General features: G+C 45.4%; 1 protein-coding gene across 5 annotated transcripts in view; it reads left to right on the top strand.

Annotated features, from left to right (window-relative positions):
• The window catches only part of GATAD2A (GATA zinc finger domain containing 2A), a 109,749-nt gene that overhangs the window by 42,751 nt on the left and 45,806 nt on the right, over nt 1-21,192 (top strand). For all 5 annotated transcript variants that reach the window (XM_079772080.1, XM_079772081.1, XM_079772079.1 and 2 more), the window contains exon 2: nt 4,425-4,512. In XM_079772080.1, coding sequence (XP_079628206.1) covers nt 4,498-4,512 — 15 coding nt within the window. In that variant the 5' untranslated portion in view covers nt 4,425-4,497. The remainder of the gene's footprint in view (nt 1-4,424; nt 4,513-21,192) is intronic.

Raw genomic sequence — 21,192 nt, 5'->3', positions numbered from 1 at the left:
ATGGCAAAACAGTTTAAATGTTGTATCAGTGAAAAGCGATTATATTTTATTTTAGAGAAATGCTCCCAAATCTCATGGTGCTAAGTGGTCTCTGCTTGGTTTCAGCTCCTTTTCAGCTTCCACACTAATTGTGTCTGAGAGCTTCTGCTCCTCAGATTGGTTCCTTCTTCAATGTTAAACCATCCCTGTTCATTCATTCCATATATATTTATCAGGCACCTGGTATGTGTGTCTGACACTGTCCTAGGTGCTTGGAATAAAATGCATCAGACATCCCTTTCCTTGTGGCATTTATGTTTTTGTCGGGTAAAAAAGTCCATAAACACAATAGCTGCCTGTGTGGAGCTTGCAGAGAAGCCAGGGCTGTGGGAGAGCTGCAGGTGGGCCTCTGGGAGGGAGACATTTGAGTAGCAACTTGGGGTCAGCCATTGGGAGGAGGGAACTGATCAAAACAGAGGGAGCAGCTAAATACAAATGCTCTGGCAACTATTGTTAGAACAGGCTGTATACGGGCATTTCTGAGTTGTGTGAATATGGACTAGGCGTTTGTTGACATTTAGGGATTTTTATATGGCATTTCATATGTGTATATATATGTGTGTGTACACACACACACACACACACACACACACACACACACACTGAGTGGCCAGATTATTATGATCTCTGAACGCATAATAATCTGGCCACTCAGTGTATATCCTTATAATAAAAGGCTAATATGCAAATTGTCCCTTCGACCAGCAGGCAGGCCAGCCAACCGCCCATGTCCCCTCGCCCTGGCCAGGCTGACCAGACCCCACCCATGCACGAATTCATGCACCGGGCCTCTAATGTACATATACATATACATATACATATACATATACATATACATATACATATACATATACATCTCTGAACGCATAATAATCTGGCCACTCAGTGTGTGTGTATATATATATATATATTTCAGAAGGGAAGGGAGAGGGAGAGAGAGAGAGAAACATCAATGATAAGAAATAATCATTGATCGGCTGCCTCCTGCAGGCCCCACACTGGGGATGGAGCCTGCAACCTGGGCATGTGCCCTGACTGGGAATTGAACCATGACCTCCTGGTTCATAGGTCGATGCTTAACCACTGAGCCACGCCAGCTGGGTCATGGTAGTTGTATTTTCAAAGGTCCTTTTTAATTTGGGTTGCAAATTGTAGAATTGATTGTTAAAATGATAAAGTGTCTGGGATTTTCTTTAAAACATAAAAAGACCCCCAGGTGGGAGGGTGCCTGGTGTATTGGAGTATGGCCAGGAAGCCAGCAAGGCTGGAGCAGGATGAACTGGCCAGTGGGTAGGCCTCAAAATACAGGAGAGACTTGAGCTTCATTCTTTTATTATTAAAAATTTTTTAAATTGATTTTTAGAGCGCGAGGAAGGGAGAGGGAGAGAAAGATAGAAACATCGAAGAGAGAGAACATCAGTTGGCTGCCTCCTACACGCCCCCCTACTGGGGATCGGGCTCGAATCCTGGCATGTGCCGGGAATGGGAATCGAGTCTGTGACCTCTTGGTGCATGGGTTATGCTCAACCACTGAGCCATACTGTCTGAGCTCAAGCTTCATTCTAAGTGAATGCGGAACCTTCAAAGGGTTTCAAGCTGAGGATTGAAAGCAGGGCGTCTAGTTTGCTGGCCTCCATCATAGCAGAGAGGATGGTGTGGCCAGTGAAGGTGTGAGAACTGGTTGGACCCAGGTATGTTTGATGACAGAATCAACAGGATTTCCAGATGGACTGGATAGTGGGATAGTCAGATTAAGATGGTAATTCCACATTTTAATCTGAGCCGCTAGTAGACTGTGGATGTGCCATGAGCTAAGATGGGGAAAGCCATGGTGGAGCATAATGACCTTAAAACTTCTTGCATATTGCACTCTACCCATGATGCAATGTGTGTGTTGTAATAACACATTGTTAAGATAACCTTCCTCACCCTAGCCAGTGTGGCTCAGCCATCTTCAGTAGGTTGGGCACTGTCCCATGCACCAAAAGGTTATTGGTTCAATTCCTGGTCAGGACACATGCTAGGTTGCAGGCTCCATCCCTGATTGGGGGGAGGGGGGTGTACAGGAGACAGCTGATCCATGTTTCACTCTCACATTAATGTTTCTTTCTCTCTCCCCGGCCCCCCTCTAAAAAAATCAATTAAAAAAAAAAAGATGACCTTCCTCTTTGCCAGTTAACCCTCCAGGAAATGTTCAGTGTCTTATGGTCTCATAGAATAGAATACTTGGATCTTTGTTGAAAATCAGTTATCTACGAGTGCATGGGTATATTCTGGTCACCCATCTACATGTCTGTCTTTATGTCCATATCACAGACTTGTTTATTGTAGTCTTAAGTTCAGATAGGATAAGCCCTCCAAATTTGTTCCTCTTTTTCAATGTTGTTTTCACTATTCCAGGTCCTTTGCATTTTCATATAAATTTTAGAATCAGCTTGTTTTTTCTATAAAAAAGCATGATAGGAATTTTTTATTGGTTTAGAGTTGAATCTGTGGTCCAATTTGGGAGGGAGAATTGATACCTCTGACCCACAGACAAGACCTATTTATTTAGTTTTTTATTTTTCTCAAGGATGCATTGTTATAGTTTTCAGTTTGTAGGTCTTGCACATTTAAACAAATCGAATTTATCCTTAACTATTTCACATTTATGGTGTTGTAAATGTATTTTTAAAAAAGCTTTGCATTTATTCATTGCATTTATTTCATGTAGAAATATTGTTAACTTTTAATTTTTATTTATTTCAAAGAGGAAGGGAGAGGGAGAGAGATAGAAACATCAATGATGAGAGAGAATCTTGGATCAACTGGGGATTGAGCCTGCAACCCAGGCATGTGCCTGGCCAGGAATCGAACCATGACCTCCTGTTTCATAAGTCGATGCTCAACCACTAAGCCATGCTGGCCAGGCAGTACTGTTGACTTTTGTGTATTGACCTTGATCCTGAAGAGAGCAGGTGCCTGGAAAGCCCATGGCCCCTATTTCTGAGGCTTCCCTCTCCACAGCAGAGAGGGGCCATTGCTTGGGTGGTATGAAAGAATTAGGATTGCCAAAAACGGTTTGGCTCAGTGGATAGAGCGTCGGCCTGCAGACTGAAGGGTCCCGGGTTCGATTCCAGTCAAGGGCATGTACCTTGGTTGTGGGCACATCCCCAGTAGGGGGTGTGCAAGAGGCAGCTGTTGATGTTTCTCTCTCATCGATGTTTCTAACTCTCTTCCTCTTTGTAAATAATAAAATATATATTTTTTTTAAAAGAAAGAAAGAAAGAACTAGGATTAATTGTATCCACTGTGTTTCCTGCCCTAGACCTTGCTGAGGAGGACACTGTGTGCTCCTTGGTGCCCAAATATCACTGATATTTGCATATTTTACAAGTTCTCCTGTGGGAGTATTTCTCACCATCCATGAGCTGTGAATTGCTGTGATCCCAGTTTAAAAATAAAGGTTTCATATCAGAGCAAGCATTCTTTGGGCACAAAGAATGGTAACACTCAGCAAGCTAAAACTGACAGCACTGCCCAGGAGTCCAGGATTTGGCTGGTTCACTGTGTTTTAGCCTATGCGCCTGAAGCCCTGGATGTCTGCTGTCTCTGTGATCTCAGGAAAGTTCCCGAATATTTTTTAAACTTAGTTTTCCTGTCTGTAAAACAGACAGCCCCTTCCTCCCTGTGCAGTATTATATCTCAGGAGATGATTCCTGGGGTAAAACTGTGAGTTGCCCCTCAAAGGTGAAGCCACCTTCATTTGGGAGGTGAAGTGTGCTTGTCCCCAGACACATTGCACTCTCAACTTCTTGAGGGCAAACCTTGCACTGCTTGGAACGATGGGTAGTTTCTCTGTGGTCTGTGCCAGGGAATATGCACCTGGAGAGGGAGACCTAGGTGACCAAATTCCCGAGTATTGGGCACATTAGATTCCTTTTCTGTAAATGTGTATGATTCTGTAATCTGCCCCTAAAGTTGTCCTGGGGATTCATAGAAATACTGAGATTTTGGCACAATACCTGGAACTCACTGTTAAACACCTATTAAATGCTGGGTATTACTGTTAATGTCATTACTGTTATAGTCAAACCTTGAGCCATTTTCTGGGTGTTTGACACATTGGTGTTTGGCTGTGTACAATCTCATCTCGATCATATTGTTGAAGACAGCATCTGCCATGCTAGTGTTTATTGGTTAGCAATGCATCAGGTCATAGGTCAGAGACTGATAGAAGCTTATTTCCTCAGCTGCCCCCTGTGGAAGATGGTTGAGACAGACCTCTGGTTGAAATCTAAAATTTCACTATGTAATCACAGGGGTTGGAGGCATTTAAAACTGCCAGAATGTTCTAGAAACTTTCCTTGAAAACTCAGGTTTTTTTCCTCTGTCCTTCACTTTAGGTTGGTAAGCACGTTGATGCAAGTTGCCTTTTACATAGCTGCTGCCATGGCCAGCTGGTAGGACCAGAGTTCCATGCCCAGAAGCCAGGTGAGTGCTTGGGTTCTGATATCTGTGTAATGAAAGCTCTGACTCTTTTAGCTCTTTGAACATTTGAAACTGAGTGCTGCTTCAGAAGCTGATGGCCACCTCTTAGAGGAAATGGAAGGAGTCAAGTCCTCCCTACAGGATTGTGTGATAAGACTGTCTCCATGGGGCTACCCAGACCCTGCTGGCCTCCATTTGCTCTCCTCTCATGTCTCAGGGATCACTCACTTGAAAAGCCCTGGCCTAAATAGGATGAGCCGATCCTCTGTGAGGATCAGAGGCCAAGGATAATCCTGGCCAGGTGTCCTTGGCCCTCTGGCTATTTCTGATTTCCCAATGCTGACCAAAACTAGTAGAATTTTCCCTTAACCATTGTCAGCAGTGCAGGGCCTTGTACTGGTGCTTGGAGCTGGTTGCCCTTATCTTGCTTCATGTCTGTGGGGAAACTGAGCCACACCCCCCCCCCCCCCCCCCCCCCCCACTGCTTAGAGCTGTCAAGTGCAGGCTGTGTCAAGGACTCTCAGGACCCAGCAGGCAGACCCTGCCATCCAGGTGGGATTTTGTCTGTTGCTATCAGGGCCTGGCCAGCAACGTTTTGGCCTAAGGCTGCCTATCTGCAGAAGAATGTAGAACCCAGTGTTATCATGGGACTTGGAGGCAGTGTGGAGAGCTCCTGGGTCAGTCCACTGCTTCCTCATAGTCCAGCTGGCAGGTGACTTATCAAGGGGTACATGTCCTAACCTGCATCACAGCTGCTCAGATTGCCGGCTGGGCTGAGTGTGGTATTTGACAAGGGTGTAGGGGTCAGTTTTGTTAGGTTTCAGCTCTTATCTGCCTATAGCAAGAAAATATGGGCATGGTCAAGTAGTCCTTGTGTCAGGAGAACATTTACAGAATATTCTTTTTTTTTTATTAATTTAAAATTGATCTTAGAGAAAGAGAGAAACATTGATTTGTTGTTCCACTTATTTATGCATTCATTGGTTGATTCTTGTATGTGCCCTGACTGGGGAGGGAACCCACAACCTTGGTGTATTGGAACAATGCTCTAACCAACTGAGCTACTTAGCCAAGGGCCAGAGTATTCTAACAAAACCAAATTTTACTGGTGTTTAAAAGAATTTTTAAAATTGAAATACAATGTTCATACCATATAACTCACCAATTATATATTTCAGTGATTTTTAATTTTGGGGGGGTATATTCAGGAGTGGTGCAACCATTACCTCTCTCTGATTCCAGACCACTTTTATCACCTCAAAAAGAAACCCAGTCCACATTAGCAGTCACTCTCCATTCCCCTCTCCCAGCCACTAACCTGGCAACCACTAATCTACTTTCTGTGTCTATGGATTTGCCTGTGCTGTACATTTCATATCAACAAAACTATATAACATATGACCTTGTGTGTTTGATTTTTCTTACTCTGTGTAATGTTTTTGAGGTTCATTCACTTTGTAGCATGAATCTCACCTTATCCGTTTTTATGGCTATGTGATATTCCATTGCAGAGATGGATCACATTTTGTTTACCTGTTCATCTGGGATGAATTTGGTCTATTTGGTCTGTTTTCACCTTTTGGCAATTTGTGAGTAATGCTATTAAGAACATTTGTGTACGCGCCCTGGCCGGTTTGGCTTAGTGGATAGAGCTTTGGCCTGCAGACTGAAGGGTCCTGGGTTCGATTCCAGTCAAGGGCCCGGCCCCTGGTTGGGATGAGTGCAGAAGGCAACCAATCGATGTGTTTCTGTCACATCGATATTTCTCTGTCTTTCCCTCTCTTCCAGTCTCTCTAAAAATCAATAGAAAAATATCCTTGGGTGAGGATTAAAAAACATTTAAAAAGAACATTTGTGTATGCAATTTGTGCTGGGTGCTCAGGATCAAAATTGGGTGTGACTTATAGAAAAATAGTTCACAGAAAGAGTAATGCAGATGTCTCTTAACCAAGGTATGGAAAATACTTACTTTCTCTGATACTAACAATGGTTGTTGGAGCTTCATCAAAACAACATTTCTGACCTTTTCCCACAGAGATGGACTCCGTTCTGTTGGTGGGAATCAGACTCCACCATACATTGTTTTTTGTGGTTTATAACTCCTCTGAGTGGGAATTACTTACCCTTTGCTCCAGCAATTCTACCTCTATAAATTTATCCCAAAGATACACTGTTAAAAAGAAGGATTGTGGCCCAGCTGGCATGGCTCAGTGGTTGAGCGTCGACCTATGAACTAGGAGGTCGTAGTTTGATTCCCGTTCAGGGCATATGCCCGGGTTGTGGGCTTGATCCCCAGTGTGGGGAGTGCAGGAGGCAGCCAATCAGTGATTCTCTCTCATCAGTCTCTCTCCCCTCTCCCTTTCTCTCTGAAATCAATGAAAAAATATTTTAAAAAAAGGATTGTGATAGAACTATTCATTATAACATTTTGAAGTAGAAAAATGGAAATGACTTAGGTGTTTGTCAGTTGGGGCTGGGGACTGATAGGGGTGGACCCTAGCCCCTTGATGAAGGAAGGATGACATCTACATGTCATGGTGATGGAATATTAAGAGTGAAGTGACGCCGAAACCGGTTTGGCTCAGTGGATAGAGCGTCGGCCTGCGGACTGAAGGGTCCCAGGTTCGATTCTGGTCAAGGGCATGTACCTTGGTTGCGGGCACATCCCCGGGGGGGGGGGTGTGTGTGTGTGTGCTGGAGGCAGCTGATCGATGTTTCTAACTCTCTATCCCTCTCCCTCTCTGTAAAAAAATCAATAAAATATATATTTAAAAAAAAAAAGTGAAGTGACAACTGGAAAAAAGAACAAGGTCAAGGATAAAGAGATGTAGTGTGTTCACTTTTATCCAATGAAAGGTGGGGGGATATGGATGTATGTGTATTTAATTATATTTAATTTTTTAAAATGGAAGTATAACCTACTAGAGGCCTGGTTCACGAATTCGTGCACCAGTGGGGTCTTCAGCCTGGCCTGTGGGATTGGGCCAAAACCGGCTCTCTGACATCCCTCAAGAGGTCCCGGATTGCAAGAGGGTGCAGGCCAGGCCAAGGGTTCCCACTGGTGCACGATTGGGGCCGGGGTGGGCTCCAGGGTGTGTCCGGCCCATCTCGCTCAGTCACCATCGGCTGGACCCTAGCAGCAAGCTAACCTACCAGTTGGAGCGTCTGCTCCCTGATGGTCAGTGCATGTCATAGGGAGCGGTTGAGGGCCTTAGCATATCATTAGCATTTTACGCTTTGATTGGTTGAACGGATGACTGGACAACTGGACACTTAGCATATTAGGCTTTTATTATATAGGATAAGTGAACCACATGGTCACCACTGAGGAGGAATAAGAGGGGACAGGGTTACTGGAGACTTACCTGAGTTTTTTTTCTGTGTAACTCTGGTTGTGTCTTTTACATTATCCTATATAATAAAAGGCTGATATGCAAATAGACAGAACAGTGGAGCAACCGGTCGCTATGATGTGTGCTCACCACCAGGGGCCGTGTGCGAAACATGGCGGGCGTTGGCTGAGGTGGGTTGGTGGAGCAGGTGAGTGGGGGCACCAGACCAAGGTGGGCGCCAGTTGCTGTCATGGGGGCAAGCCTCTGGTGGTTACTGAAAATTCTTTGCTCCCATGCGCTGCAGTCGCGCCTGGCGCTCCCACCTGCTGCCAGCGCTGGCCCTGCTCACACCCGCTGCTGGCGGTGGAGCCATCGCTCGCACCCACTGCCAGTGCCCGGTGCTGGTCCCGATCACTTGGCACCATCAGCAGGTGCAAGCGGTGGCTGCCGGCCCTGATCACCCCTGAGGACTTCTCCACCTCCCCCTGCTCCTGAGGGGCAATCAGGGCAGCAGCTGCCACTCACACCCGCTGCTGGCACTGGCCCCAGTCCCTCAGCGCCGACAGCAGGTTTCAGCAGGTTTGAGCCGAGTGGGGCCTGCGTGCGGGAGCGGGGCTGCTGGCAGACGTGGACCTGGGCCACGGTGGGAGGGCCCAGGTGGGAGCATGGAGGATGGGCCGAGACCCACCCCTGTGCCTACCACAGCCTCGCGGCCCACAGTTCCTTTCAAGGTGGGCCCCTAGTTATAAAATAAAAGTATGTCAAAGGGCCGGTGGCAATCCTTAAAAACCAATGGAAAATGAAATAAATTAATCTAGGTGCATGTATTTACATGACTTTTAAATAAAATAGTTTGACTGTAAATATTTTAGTGAGGTACAGCATAAAGGCAAAATGAAAAATTTTTAAATCTGTTTTTAGAAATCATTTTTGGTTTCAGGTTAACAATACCAATAGTCTCAGTATTATATGTTACAGAAGAAAATTCAAGTCATTGATATCTTTAAGAACCAAAAATTTCAGCATGAAATAAAAGTGTAAATATAAAATCAAAGCATTTAGGTTAAAATGGTTTAATTCTGAATCTGCATTGGAATATCCCTGTTGCATCAGACAGTAATGGGGTTGTGCCAGAAGAACCCACATGGCCCCCCATGGTCAAGGGTGGGGCAGGTGAGCAGGAGGGAGAACAAGGAGTCCCTGAATTGCTGCATCAAAGGGGTAAAAAAATCCATGTTTATGTTGGCACGCAAAGGAAAGGAAGACACTTGCCAGTAGGGAATCAGCTCATTTTGAAAATGGGTAGAGGGAAAGAAGCAAGCATATTTACCTTTTATATGTGAAATAGTGAGTGAGGGCAACTTTCCCTCACAGCGCAGTGCTGCCCCACAGAACTTTCTGGAATGCTCTGAATCCATACCTGGATTAGTTTGAGGAAGTCAAGTTTTAAATTTAATTTAAATCGCTTTAAATGGCCTCATCTGGCTGATGGACAACACAACTATTTATATATTCTGGCTAATTGGTGGAATTATGAATTACAAGTTTTCAGACACCTAATGAAATGGTGGGTCCCAACAGCGAGCATCCTCAGTGGCCAGCCCCCAAGGAGGGCACACATGCTTAGTTAGGCCTCAAAACCTGGTTTTTGAGAAATTGGGTGTATTTTATACCACAGGGATAACACCAGCAAAACCTATCTGTGGGAAACAGGATAAATGACCTAATTTCTTCAATGTATGATTGAAAGGAAGGGAGGGTGGTGGGGAGCCTATAGATTTCAGGCAGTGTGACTCTGACAGTTGAAGGAATGCTTGTTAAATTGTCAAAGATGTGATTGTGGGATGGTGATAAATACTGACCTGTCATTTGTAAATGCACATTGGATAGGATTTGCTTCACAGAAGCTAGTGGGGTGTGGGAGACCAAGGTTGGTCACCTAAAGACCATACGTGTTGGATGCATGCAGTTAATCATGCTGCTCTCTTCTGTGGATATGTTTGCAGTTTTCTTTTTCTTTTTTTTTTCCTTTTTTATTTTATTTTTGTTCATTTTTAATCTTTATTCAGATTATTACAATTGTTCCTCTTCCCCCCCCCCCATAGCTCCCCTCCACCCGGTTCCCACCCCACCCTCTCTCTGCCCTTACCTCCCCCCCCCACTGTCCTCATCCATAGGTGTACAATTTTTGTCCAGTCTCTTCCCGCACCCCCCACACCCCTTTCCCCCTGAGAATTGTCAGTCCACTCCCTTTCTATGCCCCTGATTCTATTATATTCACCAGTTTATTCTGTTCATCAGATTTTTTATTCACTTGATTTTTAGATTCACTTGTTGATATGTATTTGTTGTTTATAATTTTTATCTTTACCTTTTTCTTCTTCTTCCTCTTAAAGAATACCTTTCAGCATTTCATATAATACTGGTTTGGTGGTGATGAACTCCTTTAGCTTTTTCTTATCTGTGAAGCTCTTTATCTGATCTTCAATTCTGAATGATAGCTTTGCTGGGTAGAATAATCTTGGTTGTAGGTTCTTGCTATTCATCACTTTGACTATTTCTTGCCACTCCTGTCTGGCCTGCATAGTTTCTGTTGAGAAATCAGCTGATAATTGTATGGGTGCTCCCTTGTAGGTAACTAACTGTTTTTCTCTTGCTGCTTTTAATATTCTCTCTTTGTCTTTTGCTCTTGGCATTTTAATTATGATGTGTCTTGGTGTGGTCCTCTTTGGATTCCTTTTGTTTGGGGTTCTGTGCGCTTCCTGGACTTGTAAGTCTATTTCTTTCACCAGGTGGGGCAAGTTTTCTGTCATTATTTCTTCAAATAGGTTTTCAGTATCTTGCTCTCTCTCTTCTTCTGGCACCCCCATAATTCGGATGTTGGTACGCTTGAAGTTGTCCCAGAGGCTCCTTACACAATCTTCATATTTTCGGATTCTTTTTTCTTTTTGCTTTTCTGGTTGGGTGTTTTTTGCTTCTTTGTATTTCAAATCTTTGACTTGATTCTTGCGATCCTCTAGTCTGTTGTTGGATCTATGTATATTATTTTTTTATTTCAGTCAGTGTATACTTAATTTCTAGTTGGTCCTTTTTCATATCCTCGAGGGTCTCGCTAAATTTATCGGCCTTTTCTAGAAAATTCTTGAAAAACCTTATAACCGTGGTTTTGAACTCTATATCCAGTCGTTTGCTTTCCTCCGTTTCTTTCATTTGTGACTTGTTTCTTTGTCTCTGCATTTTGGCTGCTTCCCTGAGTTGATAGAGTGGCTATAGGGCCCACTGGCTCAGCCTCCCCAGTTACCTGAGGTGGACACTCTTGGTGCACCCCTTTGTGGGCTGTGTGCACAGTCTTGTTGTAGTCAAGCCTTGATTGTTGTTGGTATCACTGGGAGGAATTGACCTCCAGGCCAATTGGCTGTGAGGATCAGTTGTGTCTACGCTGGGAGAACTTCTGTGCTGGAGACACCCTTATGAGGTAAGACTTGCGTAAGTGGGGCTTTGATGCTCACTGAGTCTGCCCCCTGAATGTGTCCCTTATGGATCTGAGGAGTTGTAATCTGGATGGTCCTACTCTGACCCTTGGGTACACTGGCTCTTGGATCTCCAAGGAGGTGCAAATATGGCCTCTTCCTGAGGCCACCCAGCAGGAGCTATGGAGAGATCTGCAGATTTCTCTTCTTTGTTTGGGTTTTGGAGGTGCCCAGATGAGTCCCAGCTGTGAAGCAATGCAAGCTGCTGTGGGGCCTTGGGCCTTCTTTTGGATGTTCTGGGTCTCACTGACTCAGCTGCAGTTTGTTAGGTAGTTTAGAATTCAAAGGACCAGACCATTCATATGCAAAAGCCTCTGTGCACAGCTTGGATGGGACAGGATTTCAGGGCGGAGCATACAGCAATGGCTTCCCATCAGCCCTGCCCTAAAAGGCCTGGGTCTCAGTTTCCCTTGGTAATCGCTGCAAACACCTCTGAGTGAAAGCTGCCCTCAAGTTTCGCCCACTGCCAGACAGTCCAGTTTCTCCCCGTATGAGTCTGGATCCCCAGAGTCTAGCCCAGAACTGGAGTTCAGAGCAGTCAGGAGCTTTTGTCTCCCACCCCGTTGAGAAAGCTCCTGACTGCTCTGAACTCCAGTTCTGGGCTAGACTCTGGGGATCCAGACTCATCCTCTCTCCCTTCCTCCCTCTATCCTCTCTCCCTTCCTCCCTCTATCCCCCCTTCTCTTCCACTCTATCTGAAATCAATGAAAAAATATGCTTGAGTGAGGATTAACAATTATTTTTTTCTTATCATAGCCTTCCTATTAGGTGTGAGGTAGTATCACATTGTGGTTTGATTTGCATTTCCCTGATGATTAGTGATGTTGAACATCTTACCTATGTGCTTATTGGCCACTTGTGTATCATTGGAGAAATATCTATATATGTCCTTTGCCCATTTTTGAATTGGGTTCTCTTTATTGTTGAGTTGTAAGAGTTCTTTATATATTCCTGATACTAGACTATTTTTTCTTGGTTTTTTTAAATCCTCACCTGAGAATTTGTTTTTATTGATTTTTGAGAGAGAGACATTGATATGAGAGAAAAACATCGATTGGTTGCCTCTCGTATGTGCCCTGATCAGGGATCAAACCTGCAACCTGCCGAAACCGGTTTGGCTCAAGTGGATAGAGCATTGGCCTGCGGACTGGAAGGTCCCAGGTTCGATTCCGGTCAAGGGCATGTACCTTGGCAGCTGGTCGATGTTTCTCTCTCATTGACATTTCTAGCTCTCAATCCCTCTCCCTTCCTCCCTGTAAAAATCAACAAAATATATTTAAAAAACAAACAAACAAACAAAAAACCTGCAACCTTTTGGTGTACGGGGCAATGCTCCAACCAGCTGAGCCACTAGGCCATGGCCCCTGACACTAGACTCTTATCAGATACATGGTTTGTACATATTTCCTCTTTTAAAAAAAAAGTATATTTTATTGATTTTTTACAGAGAGGAAGGGAGAGGGATAGAGAGCCAGAAACATCGATGAGAGAAAAACATCGACCAGCTGCCTCCTGCACACCCCCCACTGGGGATGTGTCCGCAACCAATGTACATGCCCTTGACCGGAATTTAACCTGGGACCCCTCAGTCCACAGGCCTACGCTCTATCCACTGAGCCAAACCGGTTTCGGCTGTACATATTTTCTCTTATTCTGAAGGTAGTTTTTTCACTTTCTTTGTAGTGTCCTTTGCAACAAGTATTTGAATTTTGATGAAATCCAATTTAACTTTTTCCTTTTGTTGATATTGTGCTTTTGATGTCATATTTAAGAATCTGTTGCCAAATTCAAGGTAATGATTTACCCTTTTGTATTTTCTTCTCTAAGAGTTTTATACTAGATTTAGTATTTCATATTTAAGTCTTAGTCCATTTTGGGTTAATTATAATACATGGTGTGAAGTAGGGTTTTGTTTGTTTTTTATCATTTTTTCTATTGGTATGAAGACATTTTGGCTTATTTAACTAGGAATAGAAGGGCCATAGCTGGAAGTTCTGATTCTGAAAGTACCTTTTCTCATCTGCCCCTCCCCCCAACCCCCATCTTTTTAACAAATATGTATTGAGCACCATTCTCTTGTGGGCCCCGAGATGGTAGCACTGAACAAAGAGGTGTTCTCTGTTCTTGTTGGGGATGGGGGACACAGAAACAGATAAGTAAATAGAATGTCAAGTGGTGATGTAGTGGGAAAAGGGGTAGAGACCCATCAAGGGGCATGTGTGGAGGGGAGAGTCATCTCATTTTGTTGTCTCAGCTGAGACCTGAGAAAGAAAGTTTGTGCAGAGACTGGTGGGGAGAAGCCTTCCAGGTAGAGGGAGCAGGAAGTGTGCAGAGGCCCTGGGGTTGGAGTGAACTTGGCTGTCAGAGGAGCAGCCAGGGCGTAACTGTGGCCAGAGCTGAGAGAATGGAGTTGGGGATTGAGGGGGAGCGGTATGGTGGGAGATGAGGTCAGAGAGGCCGATAGGATCTCGAGGCTGAGTTGGGGCCTTTTACTTTTAGTAGCTTGTTTTACAAAAGGACCACTAATGTGATACCCTCTAGCTGAGCTCGGCAGTTTCCTGGAGGTTGGTACAGGTATCCAAAATCAGCACAGCCCCTGCCTAATGGGAAGATTTCCACTTAGAGAGAAGAGGTGAGGTTTCTGTTCCAGCTCTTATAGTGCAGAAAGTGCTGTGAGAACTGTTTCTTAGGCCCATGGGCTTCATTGAGACCAAAAACTTGCTTTAGTCCTAAAAGTAGCTTTCCCTGCTGGCTCCAATTCTCCTGGGGCAGCTGAGAGCCCTGACACCAAAAAAGGCCGTGTGTGGAGGGGGAGCTTGACAAAGGAAGCCCAGGCAAGGCCTCTGGGCAGTTGAGTTACAACATTGCTGGGCTTCCTGATGAAAATGGCAACAGATGCATACCTGTACCCTCCTCACTCTACATTCATATCTCCTCCTTGGAACGGAGAAGGCCTTTATGGCTCTTCTTGGAATTTTCTGTGCAAAACCTCCCTGCCATGTCTGGCCACAGGCCTCAATGAAGCTGGTGGCTAGGGCTGCATCTCCGCTGGGCCCTGAGGGAGTCTGCCCTGAAAGGGTTAGAGCCTCCCATTTTGTGATGTGACACTGATGGCACATTGCAATGTGTGGAAATGGCAGACGTAACCCTTTGTGGGCTGCAAGGCTCATAGCCTAGGAAGCAGCTGGGAGGGGACAGAGGGCTGGTCTTTTCCCATGGGTGGGAAATTCCACCAGCTAGCTCTCACAGTGACATTCTGCACCAGGATCATTCCTGGTCACCATTTCCCTGTAGACATTTAATATTACTCAGGTTCCCTTTTACAGGTGGCACCTTTGTTTCTGTGTTGTCTGCTCCTCCAGTAGCATCTGTTTTCTCCCTCTGGGGATGCAGGGTAGGGATTTGACCACAGCCCAGCTGGGGTCAGAAGCTCAGATGGCCACCTGGAAGTGGCCCCAAGTGGGGGCAGCATTGGGTGCTTACTGAGCACCTCTGAGATGACAAACGCTATAGCTAAGTCCTTATCTCCAGTGTGAGCCTGGGGGGAGCTAGTGACAATTTTAAAGACACTTGCTAGCGGTCTCTCCCCCTCTTAACATGTGATCAGTATAAGTGCGCTTTCTTTTACTGAGTGCCACAACTTAGAGGTGAAGACAGGCTTTTGTCTCATGTCACTGGGAAGGGCGCTCAGAGGCCAATGTATTGGGCTACACTGCAAACGGAGCTGAGTGGGATCCATGTGGCTTGTGCAGTCAGTGTTCCCTGAGAAGAAGATAAAAGCATACCTCTGTACTCTATCCCAGGAAGAGCTACTCTTCTCCAGTTTTTTCTACCATGGCTCCAGGGAGGGAGGTTGGACTGTCCCAGGATGAGTTTGGGCAGCCAGGTACACCATCACAGGACTGGTGGTTACTATGGCACGAGCCTCACCAAGGGTAGTGACATGAGGTTTCCTGGAGATTACTTGTCTTGAAACTGGCTTTGTTCCCACACACTGCTGGGGTGAGATGCTCCTGGTGTTTTCTCCACTGTGCAGTCTATATGGAATTTGCATTGAAGAATCTGAAGAGTTTTTCTCTTTCTCTTTTTATTTTTATTGATTTCAGGGAGGAAGAGAGAGAGATAGAAACATCAATGATGATGAGAGAGAATCATTGATCAGCTGCCTCCTGCACACCCCCTACTTGGGATTGAGCTGGCAACCTGGGCATGTGCCCTCACCAGGAATGGAACCGTGAGGTCGACGCTCAACCACTGTGCTACACCAGCTGGTGTAGTCAGTGTTGTTCCCTGTTATCTTCCCTTCAAAACAGACAATCTCCTCTGAAAATGTTAATGGTCACTACATGAGTATGTTAAATTGCTCTCCATGTTAATTTTGTTAAGTAGATTTTTATTTCAGGGGCATTATTTACAAGTCTTCCACCTTAAAAAACAAACAGATTGTAAAGTGTGTTTATTTGTAAATGTAAATGCCGGAGGTGCTGTCTTTTTTTTTTTTTTTTTTTTTTTTTTTTTACTTCAGTCTTAATGGCCTGCATTACTGTGTGTTTCTTGAACCTAGGACAGAAGGTGACCAGGATAATATGGATGTCTTGGTCAGACTGTACCTTGGGTATGACTTCCCTCAACCCCCATCCCCGTGGTGATGGGCTTATATTTGACTAGAGGCCCGGTGCACGGCATTTGTGCACTGGGGGTGCGGTGAGGGGGGCGGGGAGGGTCCCTCATCCTGGCCTGCACCCTCTCGCAGTCCGGGACCCCTTGAGGGGATTTCTGCCAAGGGGTCCTTAGCGCTGCCACGGAGGTGGGAGAGGCTCCCACCACCACCACTGCACTCACCAGCCGTGAGCCTGGCTCAGGGCTTCTGGCTGAGCAGCACTCCCCCTGTGAGGCGCACTGAGCACCAGGGAGCAGCTCCTGCGTTGCGTATCTGCCCCCCTGGTGGTCAGTGCACTTCATAGCAACCAGTCGCTCTGCTATTTGGTCAATTTGCATATTAGGCTTTTATTTTATAGGACTAGAGGATGCACAAAATTCGTTCAAGAGTAGGCCTTCCTTCCCCCAGCTGCCAGCACCAGCTTCCCTCTGGCACCCGAAACCCGGGCTTCCCTCACAACCCTGGCTTCTTCCGGTCTAATTAGCATATTACACTTTTATTGTTATAGATGGCTCATCGGCATTTCAGATGGAGTGCAGTATTTGGGCACACCTGGTATGTTAGAAGTGCACCTTTGAGGGAGGAGGCTGAGCTGCTCCTGAATTTATTTAACCTTCCTTTTTGACTCCTGCTTCTGAGCTGAGTACCACCCTTGAAAGTGGTCTCGCTTACTGGAAGGATTAAGTAGAGAGCACCTGTGGGGGCTGGGGGCAGAGAGGTGCCCTGAGTAGCACACCAGTTTTCAGAAGGACTTACTTGATAGAGTGACTGGAGGCACTTCATTTAAGTTGTGTGCATACACGAGTCTTTTTGGAGTGTGCTCTGTGTCATCTCACAGCTCTCAGTGTTCTCCTCCTCTGTCCTTTAGGACCCAGTGAAAGGTTTCCAGTTCTCCTCACTCACAGGCTTATGGCCAGTCAGGACCCCACTCCCTCCCCAGTCCCTGGACTTCTTAATTCTTAAAGAGCACCTGGAGCCCAGGAAAGCCCATGGGAGAACTGGTCATCACTATTAGCCTCTCACAATGAATACAAGTAGCTTGTGGCTTCTCTATAACAGGGGTGTTTTATCCTTCCAAGCAACCTCATTCCATTTAAGAAAACAGTTGTTAAAACTTTTGTTCAAGGATCCTTTTATTTGGTTTCATTTTCTTGGAGATGGGTTTTCATGTGCCAATATATTTCTGCCATTTGACCTTTTCTGCTACCATTTCTTCCCTCTTTTCTCTCTACAAATTCAAATTCTATTCTTCCCTTCTTCCTCTAAACCAGCAGGTGGACTCATTTTCTGGTGTAATAAAATGGTGATTGGCACACATATCTCACAGCCCTTACTGGGTCTCTGCTCCCATGAAGGCAGGGACCCTGAGCTGCTGTTCTAGCTGTCCACAAGGAGATGCCCTAAGGTCACTGGCTCTTTGGAGGTCACCATTGGGCAAAGGGTTAGTATTTTTTAGGAACCCATTGGTGTTCTTATCCTGCTGGGCCAGGTGGGCCATGAACTTGGAAATGGGGTGTCCCAGACCCTGAATAACAGGCATCTTGTGCTGCAGAAGTTCCCTTCTTGGTTCACCCATCACTCAGATAAACAACAGCAAAACTTCTTTGCCTTTTCTGGAAGCTTAAATTACCTTGTGCATGAATGAAGTCGTAGAAATGAGTGTGGTTGCAGTGCAAGTGATTTCAAAACTCTGCTGCTCCAGCCAGGTGCAAAATTATTTGTGGGTTAAAGTGATGGAGGTGCACAGGGATCCATGCCAGACTCTGCAGGGCTCTGGGCTCCTTCAAGTGCTTTAGAAGTTGGTGATCCTGGCCTCTGTGTCTAATCTCATGTTCATACTTAGTTTTCCTCCTTATTGAGACAGGTGGATCTGGAGCTAAGTGGACACTAGTCACCCATAAGAACTGCTATTCTTTGTTCAGAAGATAAGAAAGACCTTTTTGCTGTGGCCAGGTAGCTCAATTTGGTTAGAGTGTCCTGATACGCCAAGGTTGCTGGTCGAACCCCAGTCAGGGTACATATAAGAAACAACCAATGAATGCATAAATAAGTGGAACAACAAATTGATGTTTCTTTCTCTCTCTCTCTCTCTCTTCCCCCTCCTCCCTTCCTCTCTCTAAAATCAGTAAATTTTTTAAAAATAAAAACACGAAAAAAAGACCTTTTCTGAGCTAATTGGGCAAGATTCAGAAGTGAGAGAAGGGAATGAAAACTGAATGTGTGAGTGCTGTGCATGCATGTGTGGGTGCATGTATCTGTGAGCATGCAAGAGTATGAGTACACAAGTGTGTCTGTTTGTGTGTGTTGTGCGTGATTGCTTGGTGTTCACCTAGCCTGGTGTGCTGTACCTTTGGGGAGCAGGGAGGTGTCTGTCAATGACCCAATTTCCTGTGTTTGTCCTATATCAGTAGGTGTCCACTGAGTGGGATCAGTTGCTTCCAAGTTTGTGTGCCATGTTTCTTATACCCTTTCCTCTCTACTCACTGGCCCTGGCCTCCTCAGAACCTAGAGACCTATGACCATGGCTGTTGGAGGCTGACCATGACATTGCCCACCTTGTGAGAAGCCTTTTTGGAAGAGCAGCTGAGGCCCTTCAGCAGGACAAGAAAATTTCTTTGTCACATGTCTCATTTTTGTAAAGTGGCTGTCCACTTAATGGGCTACATTGGCTCCTTTTAACAGGCAGAAGGCTCAGAAAATCTGTATCAAGTCCCCAGGTTCAAGGAGCCTCAGTAAGACCGACAGGACATCACCAGTTGGTGATGTGCCCAACGTAAAGGTTAGCAGAATTGTAGGACCGAGGTGCTGACTAGGTGGAGGCTGAGCCCCCGGCAGGTCCTCAGCGCTCTCCTGCTGTCTCTTGGCTGGGCTATGGAGCTGCAGCCACAGGCAGAATGCACTGGGTGCAAATCGTGATTGTTTAGAGATCTCCATCAGTCTGTGGTACAGGGCTATGATGGTGCTGCCTTGTTGCCCTGGAATGGGATAGTTAGGGCAATTTGGTGTGGACCTGCATCCTCCTAGAATGGTTACCCCTTTCACACCAGGTAAAGCACCCTTCTCAGGGTTTCCCTAGCACAAATGACCCCTTTCTCCCCAGCCCTCAAGTTACCGGGAGCAGTGGGGCTTTGCAGGATCTTTAGTGACTCAGCCCCAGTATGCTTGATTCACACTTTCCATACCTGCTTTAATTTCTCTCAGTGAGGCTTCTCCTGCCCTCCCCCACTGGGCACTTCACCCATCAGGTTCTCTTCTCAGTCCCTGTGCTTCTCCTTAGAGCTTTGGCACGTGTGTTGAGGAACTGCTTCTTTCTGTAACTGGGTTAAAGTTTCATCTGCTGCAGTAATTGAGTTTATAGCTTGTAATTTCCTTCTGCAAGGGACCTATTTATCTTGAGAGTGTGTAGGGCTTTTAGGATGGTATAAAATTGACCGGTAGTGAGACAGGCTGACCCTGCAGTGAGCAGTGTACACTAGGCACTTTTTGAAACCAAATTTCTTCTGATTTGTCGAAAGGGTTACCATGAGTCGTGGGCTCAGATTGAATTTACATGTTCAAGTCCTTTTTTTGAAACATATTTTTCTCTGTAGTTCTGCTATAATGCTTGTTTTGGAAAAGCAGATTTATTTCAACACTATTGATATAGTATGGCACAGTTGAAACATAGCACACATGTTGTATTTGGTTATGTGTGTGATTTTGTCTAGGAGAAATGCTAAATTAGCTGGTGGCCTGTTTTGATAAATAAAGTTTGACCGGGGCACAGCTATGCCCATTTGAGGACATATTGTCACAGCTGAATAATCGGGACAGAGATGGAATGGCCCAAAGAGCTGGAAATATTTACTGTGTTCCTTTAAGAAAAAGGTTGCTGACTCCTGTACCAGAAGAATCCAGAATATTATTCCCAGTCAAAAGAGTACCTGCTGGTACACAGAATCAAAATGCACACACCTCAGATGCACCAATCCCCCTCAGGTCACACTCTTCTTCTGTCTGGAGTCAGATAGCCTCCTGCCAGCTTGTCACAGTAACTCAGAAACTGCAGCCCCCAACCCCATTCTACTGCTGTCATAGCACACACTTTCAGGTCTTTCCCAGGGGAGGCATCAGGCTTCAGGTAGCATTTATGTATTTCTTGGCTGTTTTAACATGCCGCCATTTAAAAATCAGGTTCTTGTCTCTTTTTATGTGACTGATGGTGATTTGGATTGCTGTGTACCTAACCCCATTGTTCCCATAAGGCCTATGTTTCTTCTGCATGATTTTGCAACACATGATGGTTGTTAAAAATGCATCTATTGTGCTCCAGCAGAACTTACTGTACTTTGAAAGCAAACAGCAAAAGGTATGGTCTCACTTATGACACTCTATAAGGCTGTAATCACTTAATATTTGTGGTGAGAGGTGAAGCCCACTCCCCTTGCAAGGAGGTCCCAGTGTCCTTTGGAAACATTGAGTCTGACTGGAGTGCCTGGAGGAGCATGGCCTTTAGTACCCAGCACTGTCCCACCCACTTTCTGTGTGACCTCCACCTGCCTCAGTTTCCCCATTGTAAAACGGGGACTGATAACAGCACTCACCTTGCAGAAGGTTGTGAGGATCATCTAAAGTGTCTGGTCCAGGCACCCTGCTTTCCGAGTTCTCTCTGTAAAACATTCATTTGTTCATCAGATGTTTGCTGTGCATCTGCTGTGTGGCCAGTACTTTTCTAGGACTAGGGACCAGGAACATTGATGCTGACATCCTGCTGCCTGTTAACCTGGTGGGTGGTAATAACATCTGATTATGGGGATGGAGGGCTCAGACCTTCCCATGGAGGGCAAATCTTAATTCTCTCAGGGATGGCTGCCCTTGCAGGCATTTCAGGATGGCTGTTCCATCCTCCTCACTGGCGTGTGCATTATTTTAGTCCCTCCATGTGATTGTCACTCCAGATGAAATCGAACTATTTAAGCATAATTAACAAAAGGCCTTTACACCATATAGTGGAATGGTTCACAGTGGGCAGCTAGTGAGAATGCCAGGTAGAAATAGGAGTGCAGAACTGGGTTCCAGGCCCAAATCCTTAGCCCATCTAGACTTGGATTTCCCCACCTTGTGGGGTGGCCTGTGCATCCCATTGTCAACATTATGAGGCTCTGTTTTTTTTAAATACATA

This window comes from Cnephaeus nilssonii (assembly GCF_951640355.1).
Source record: "Cnephaeus nilssonii genome assembly, chromosome: 5".
Lineage (NCBI taxonomy): Eukaryota > Metazoa > Chordata > Mammalia > Chiroptera > Vespertilionidae > Cnephaeus > Cnephaeus nilssonii.
The sequence above is the reverse complement of the archived record's forward strand: the minus strand, read 5'-3'. Positions and strand labels throughout refer to the sequence as shown.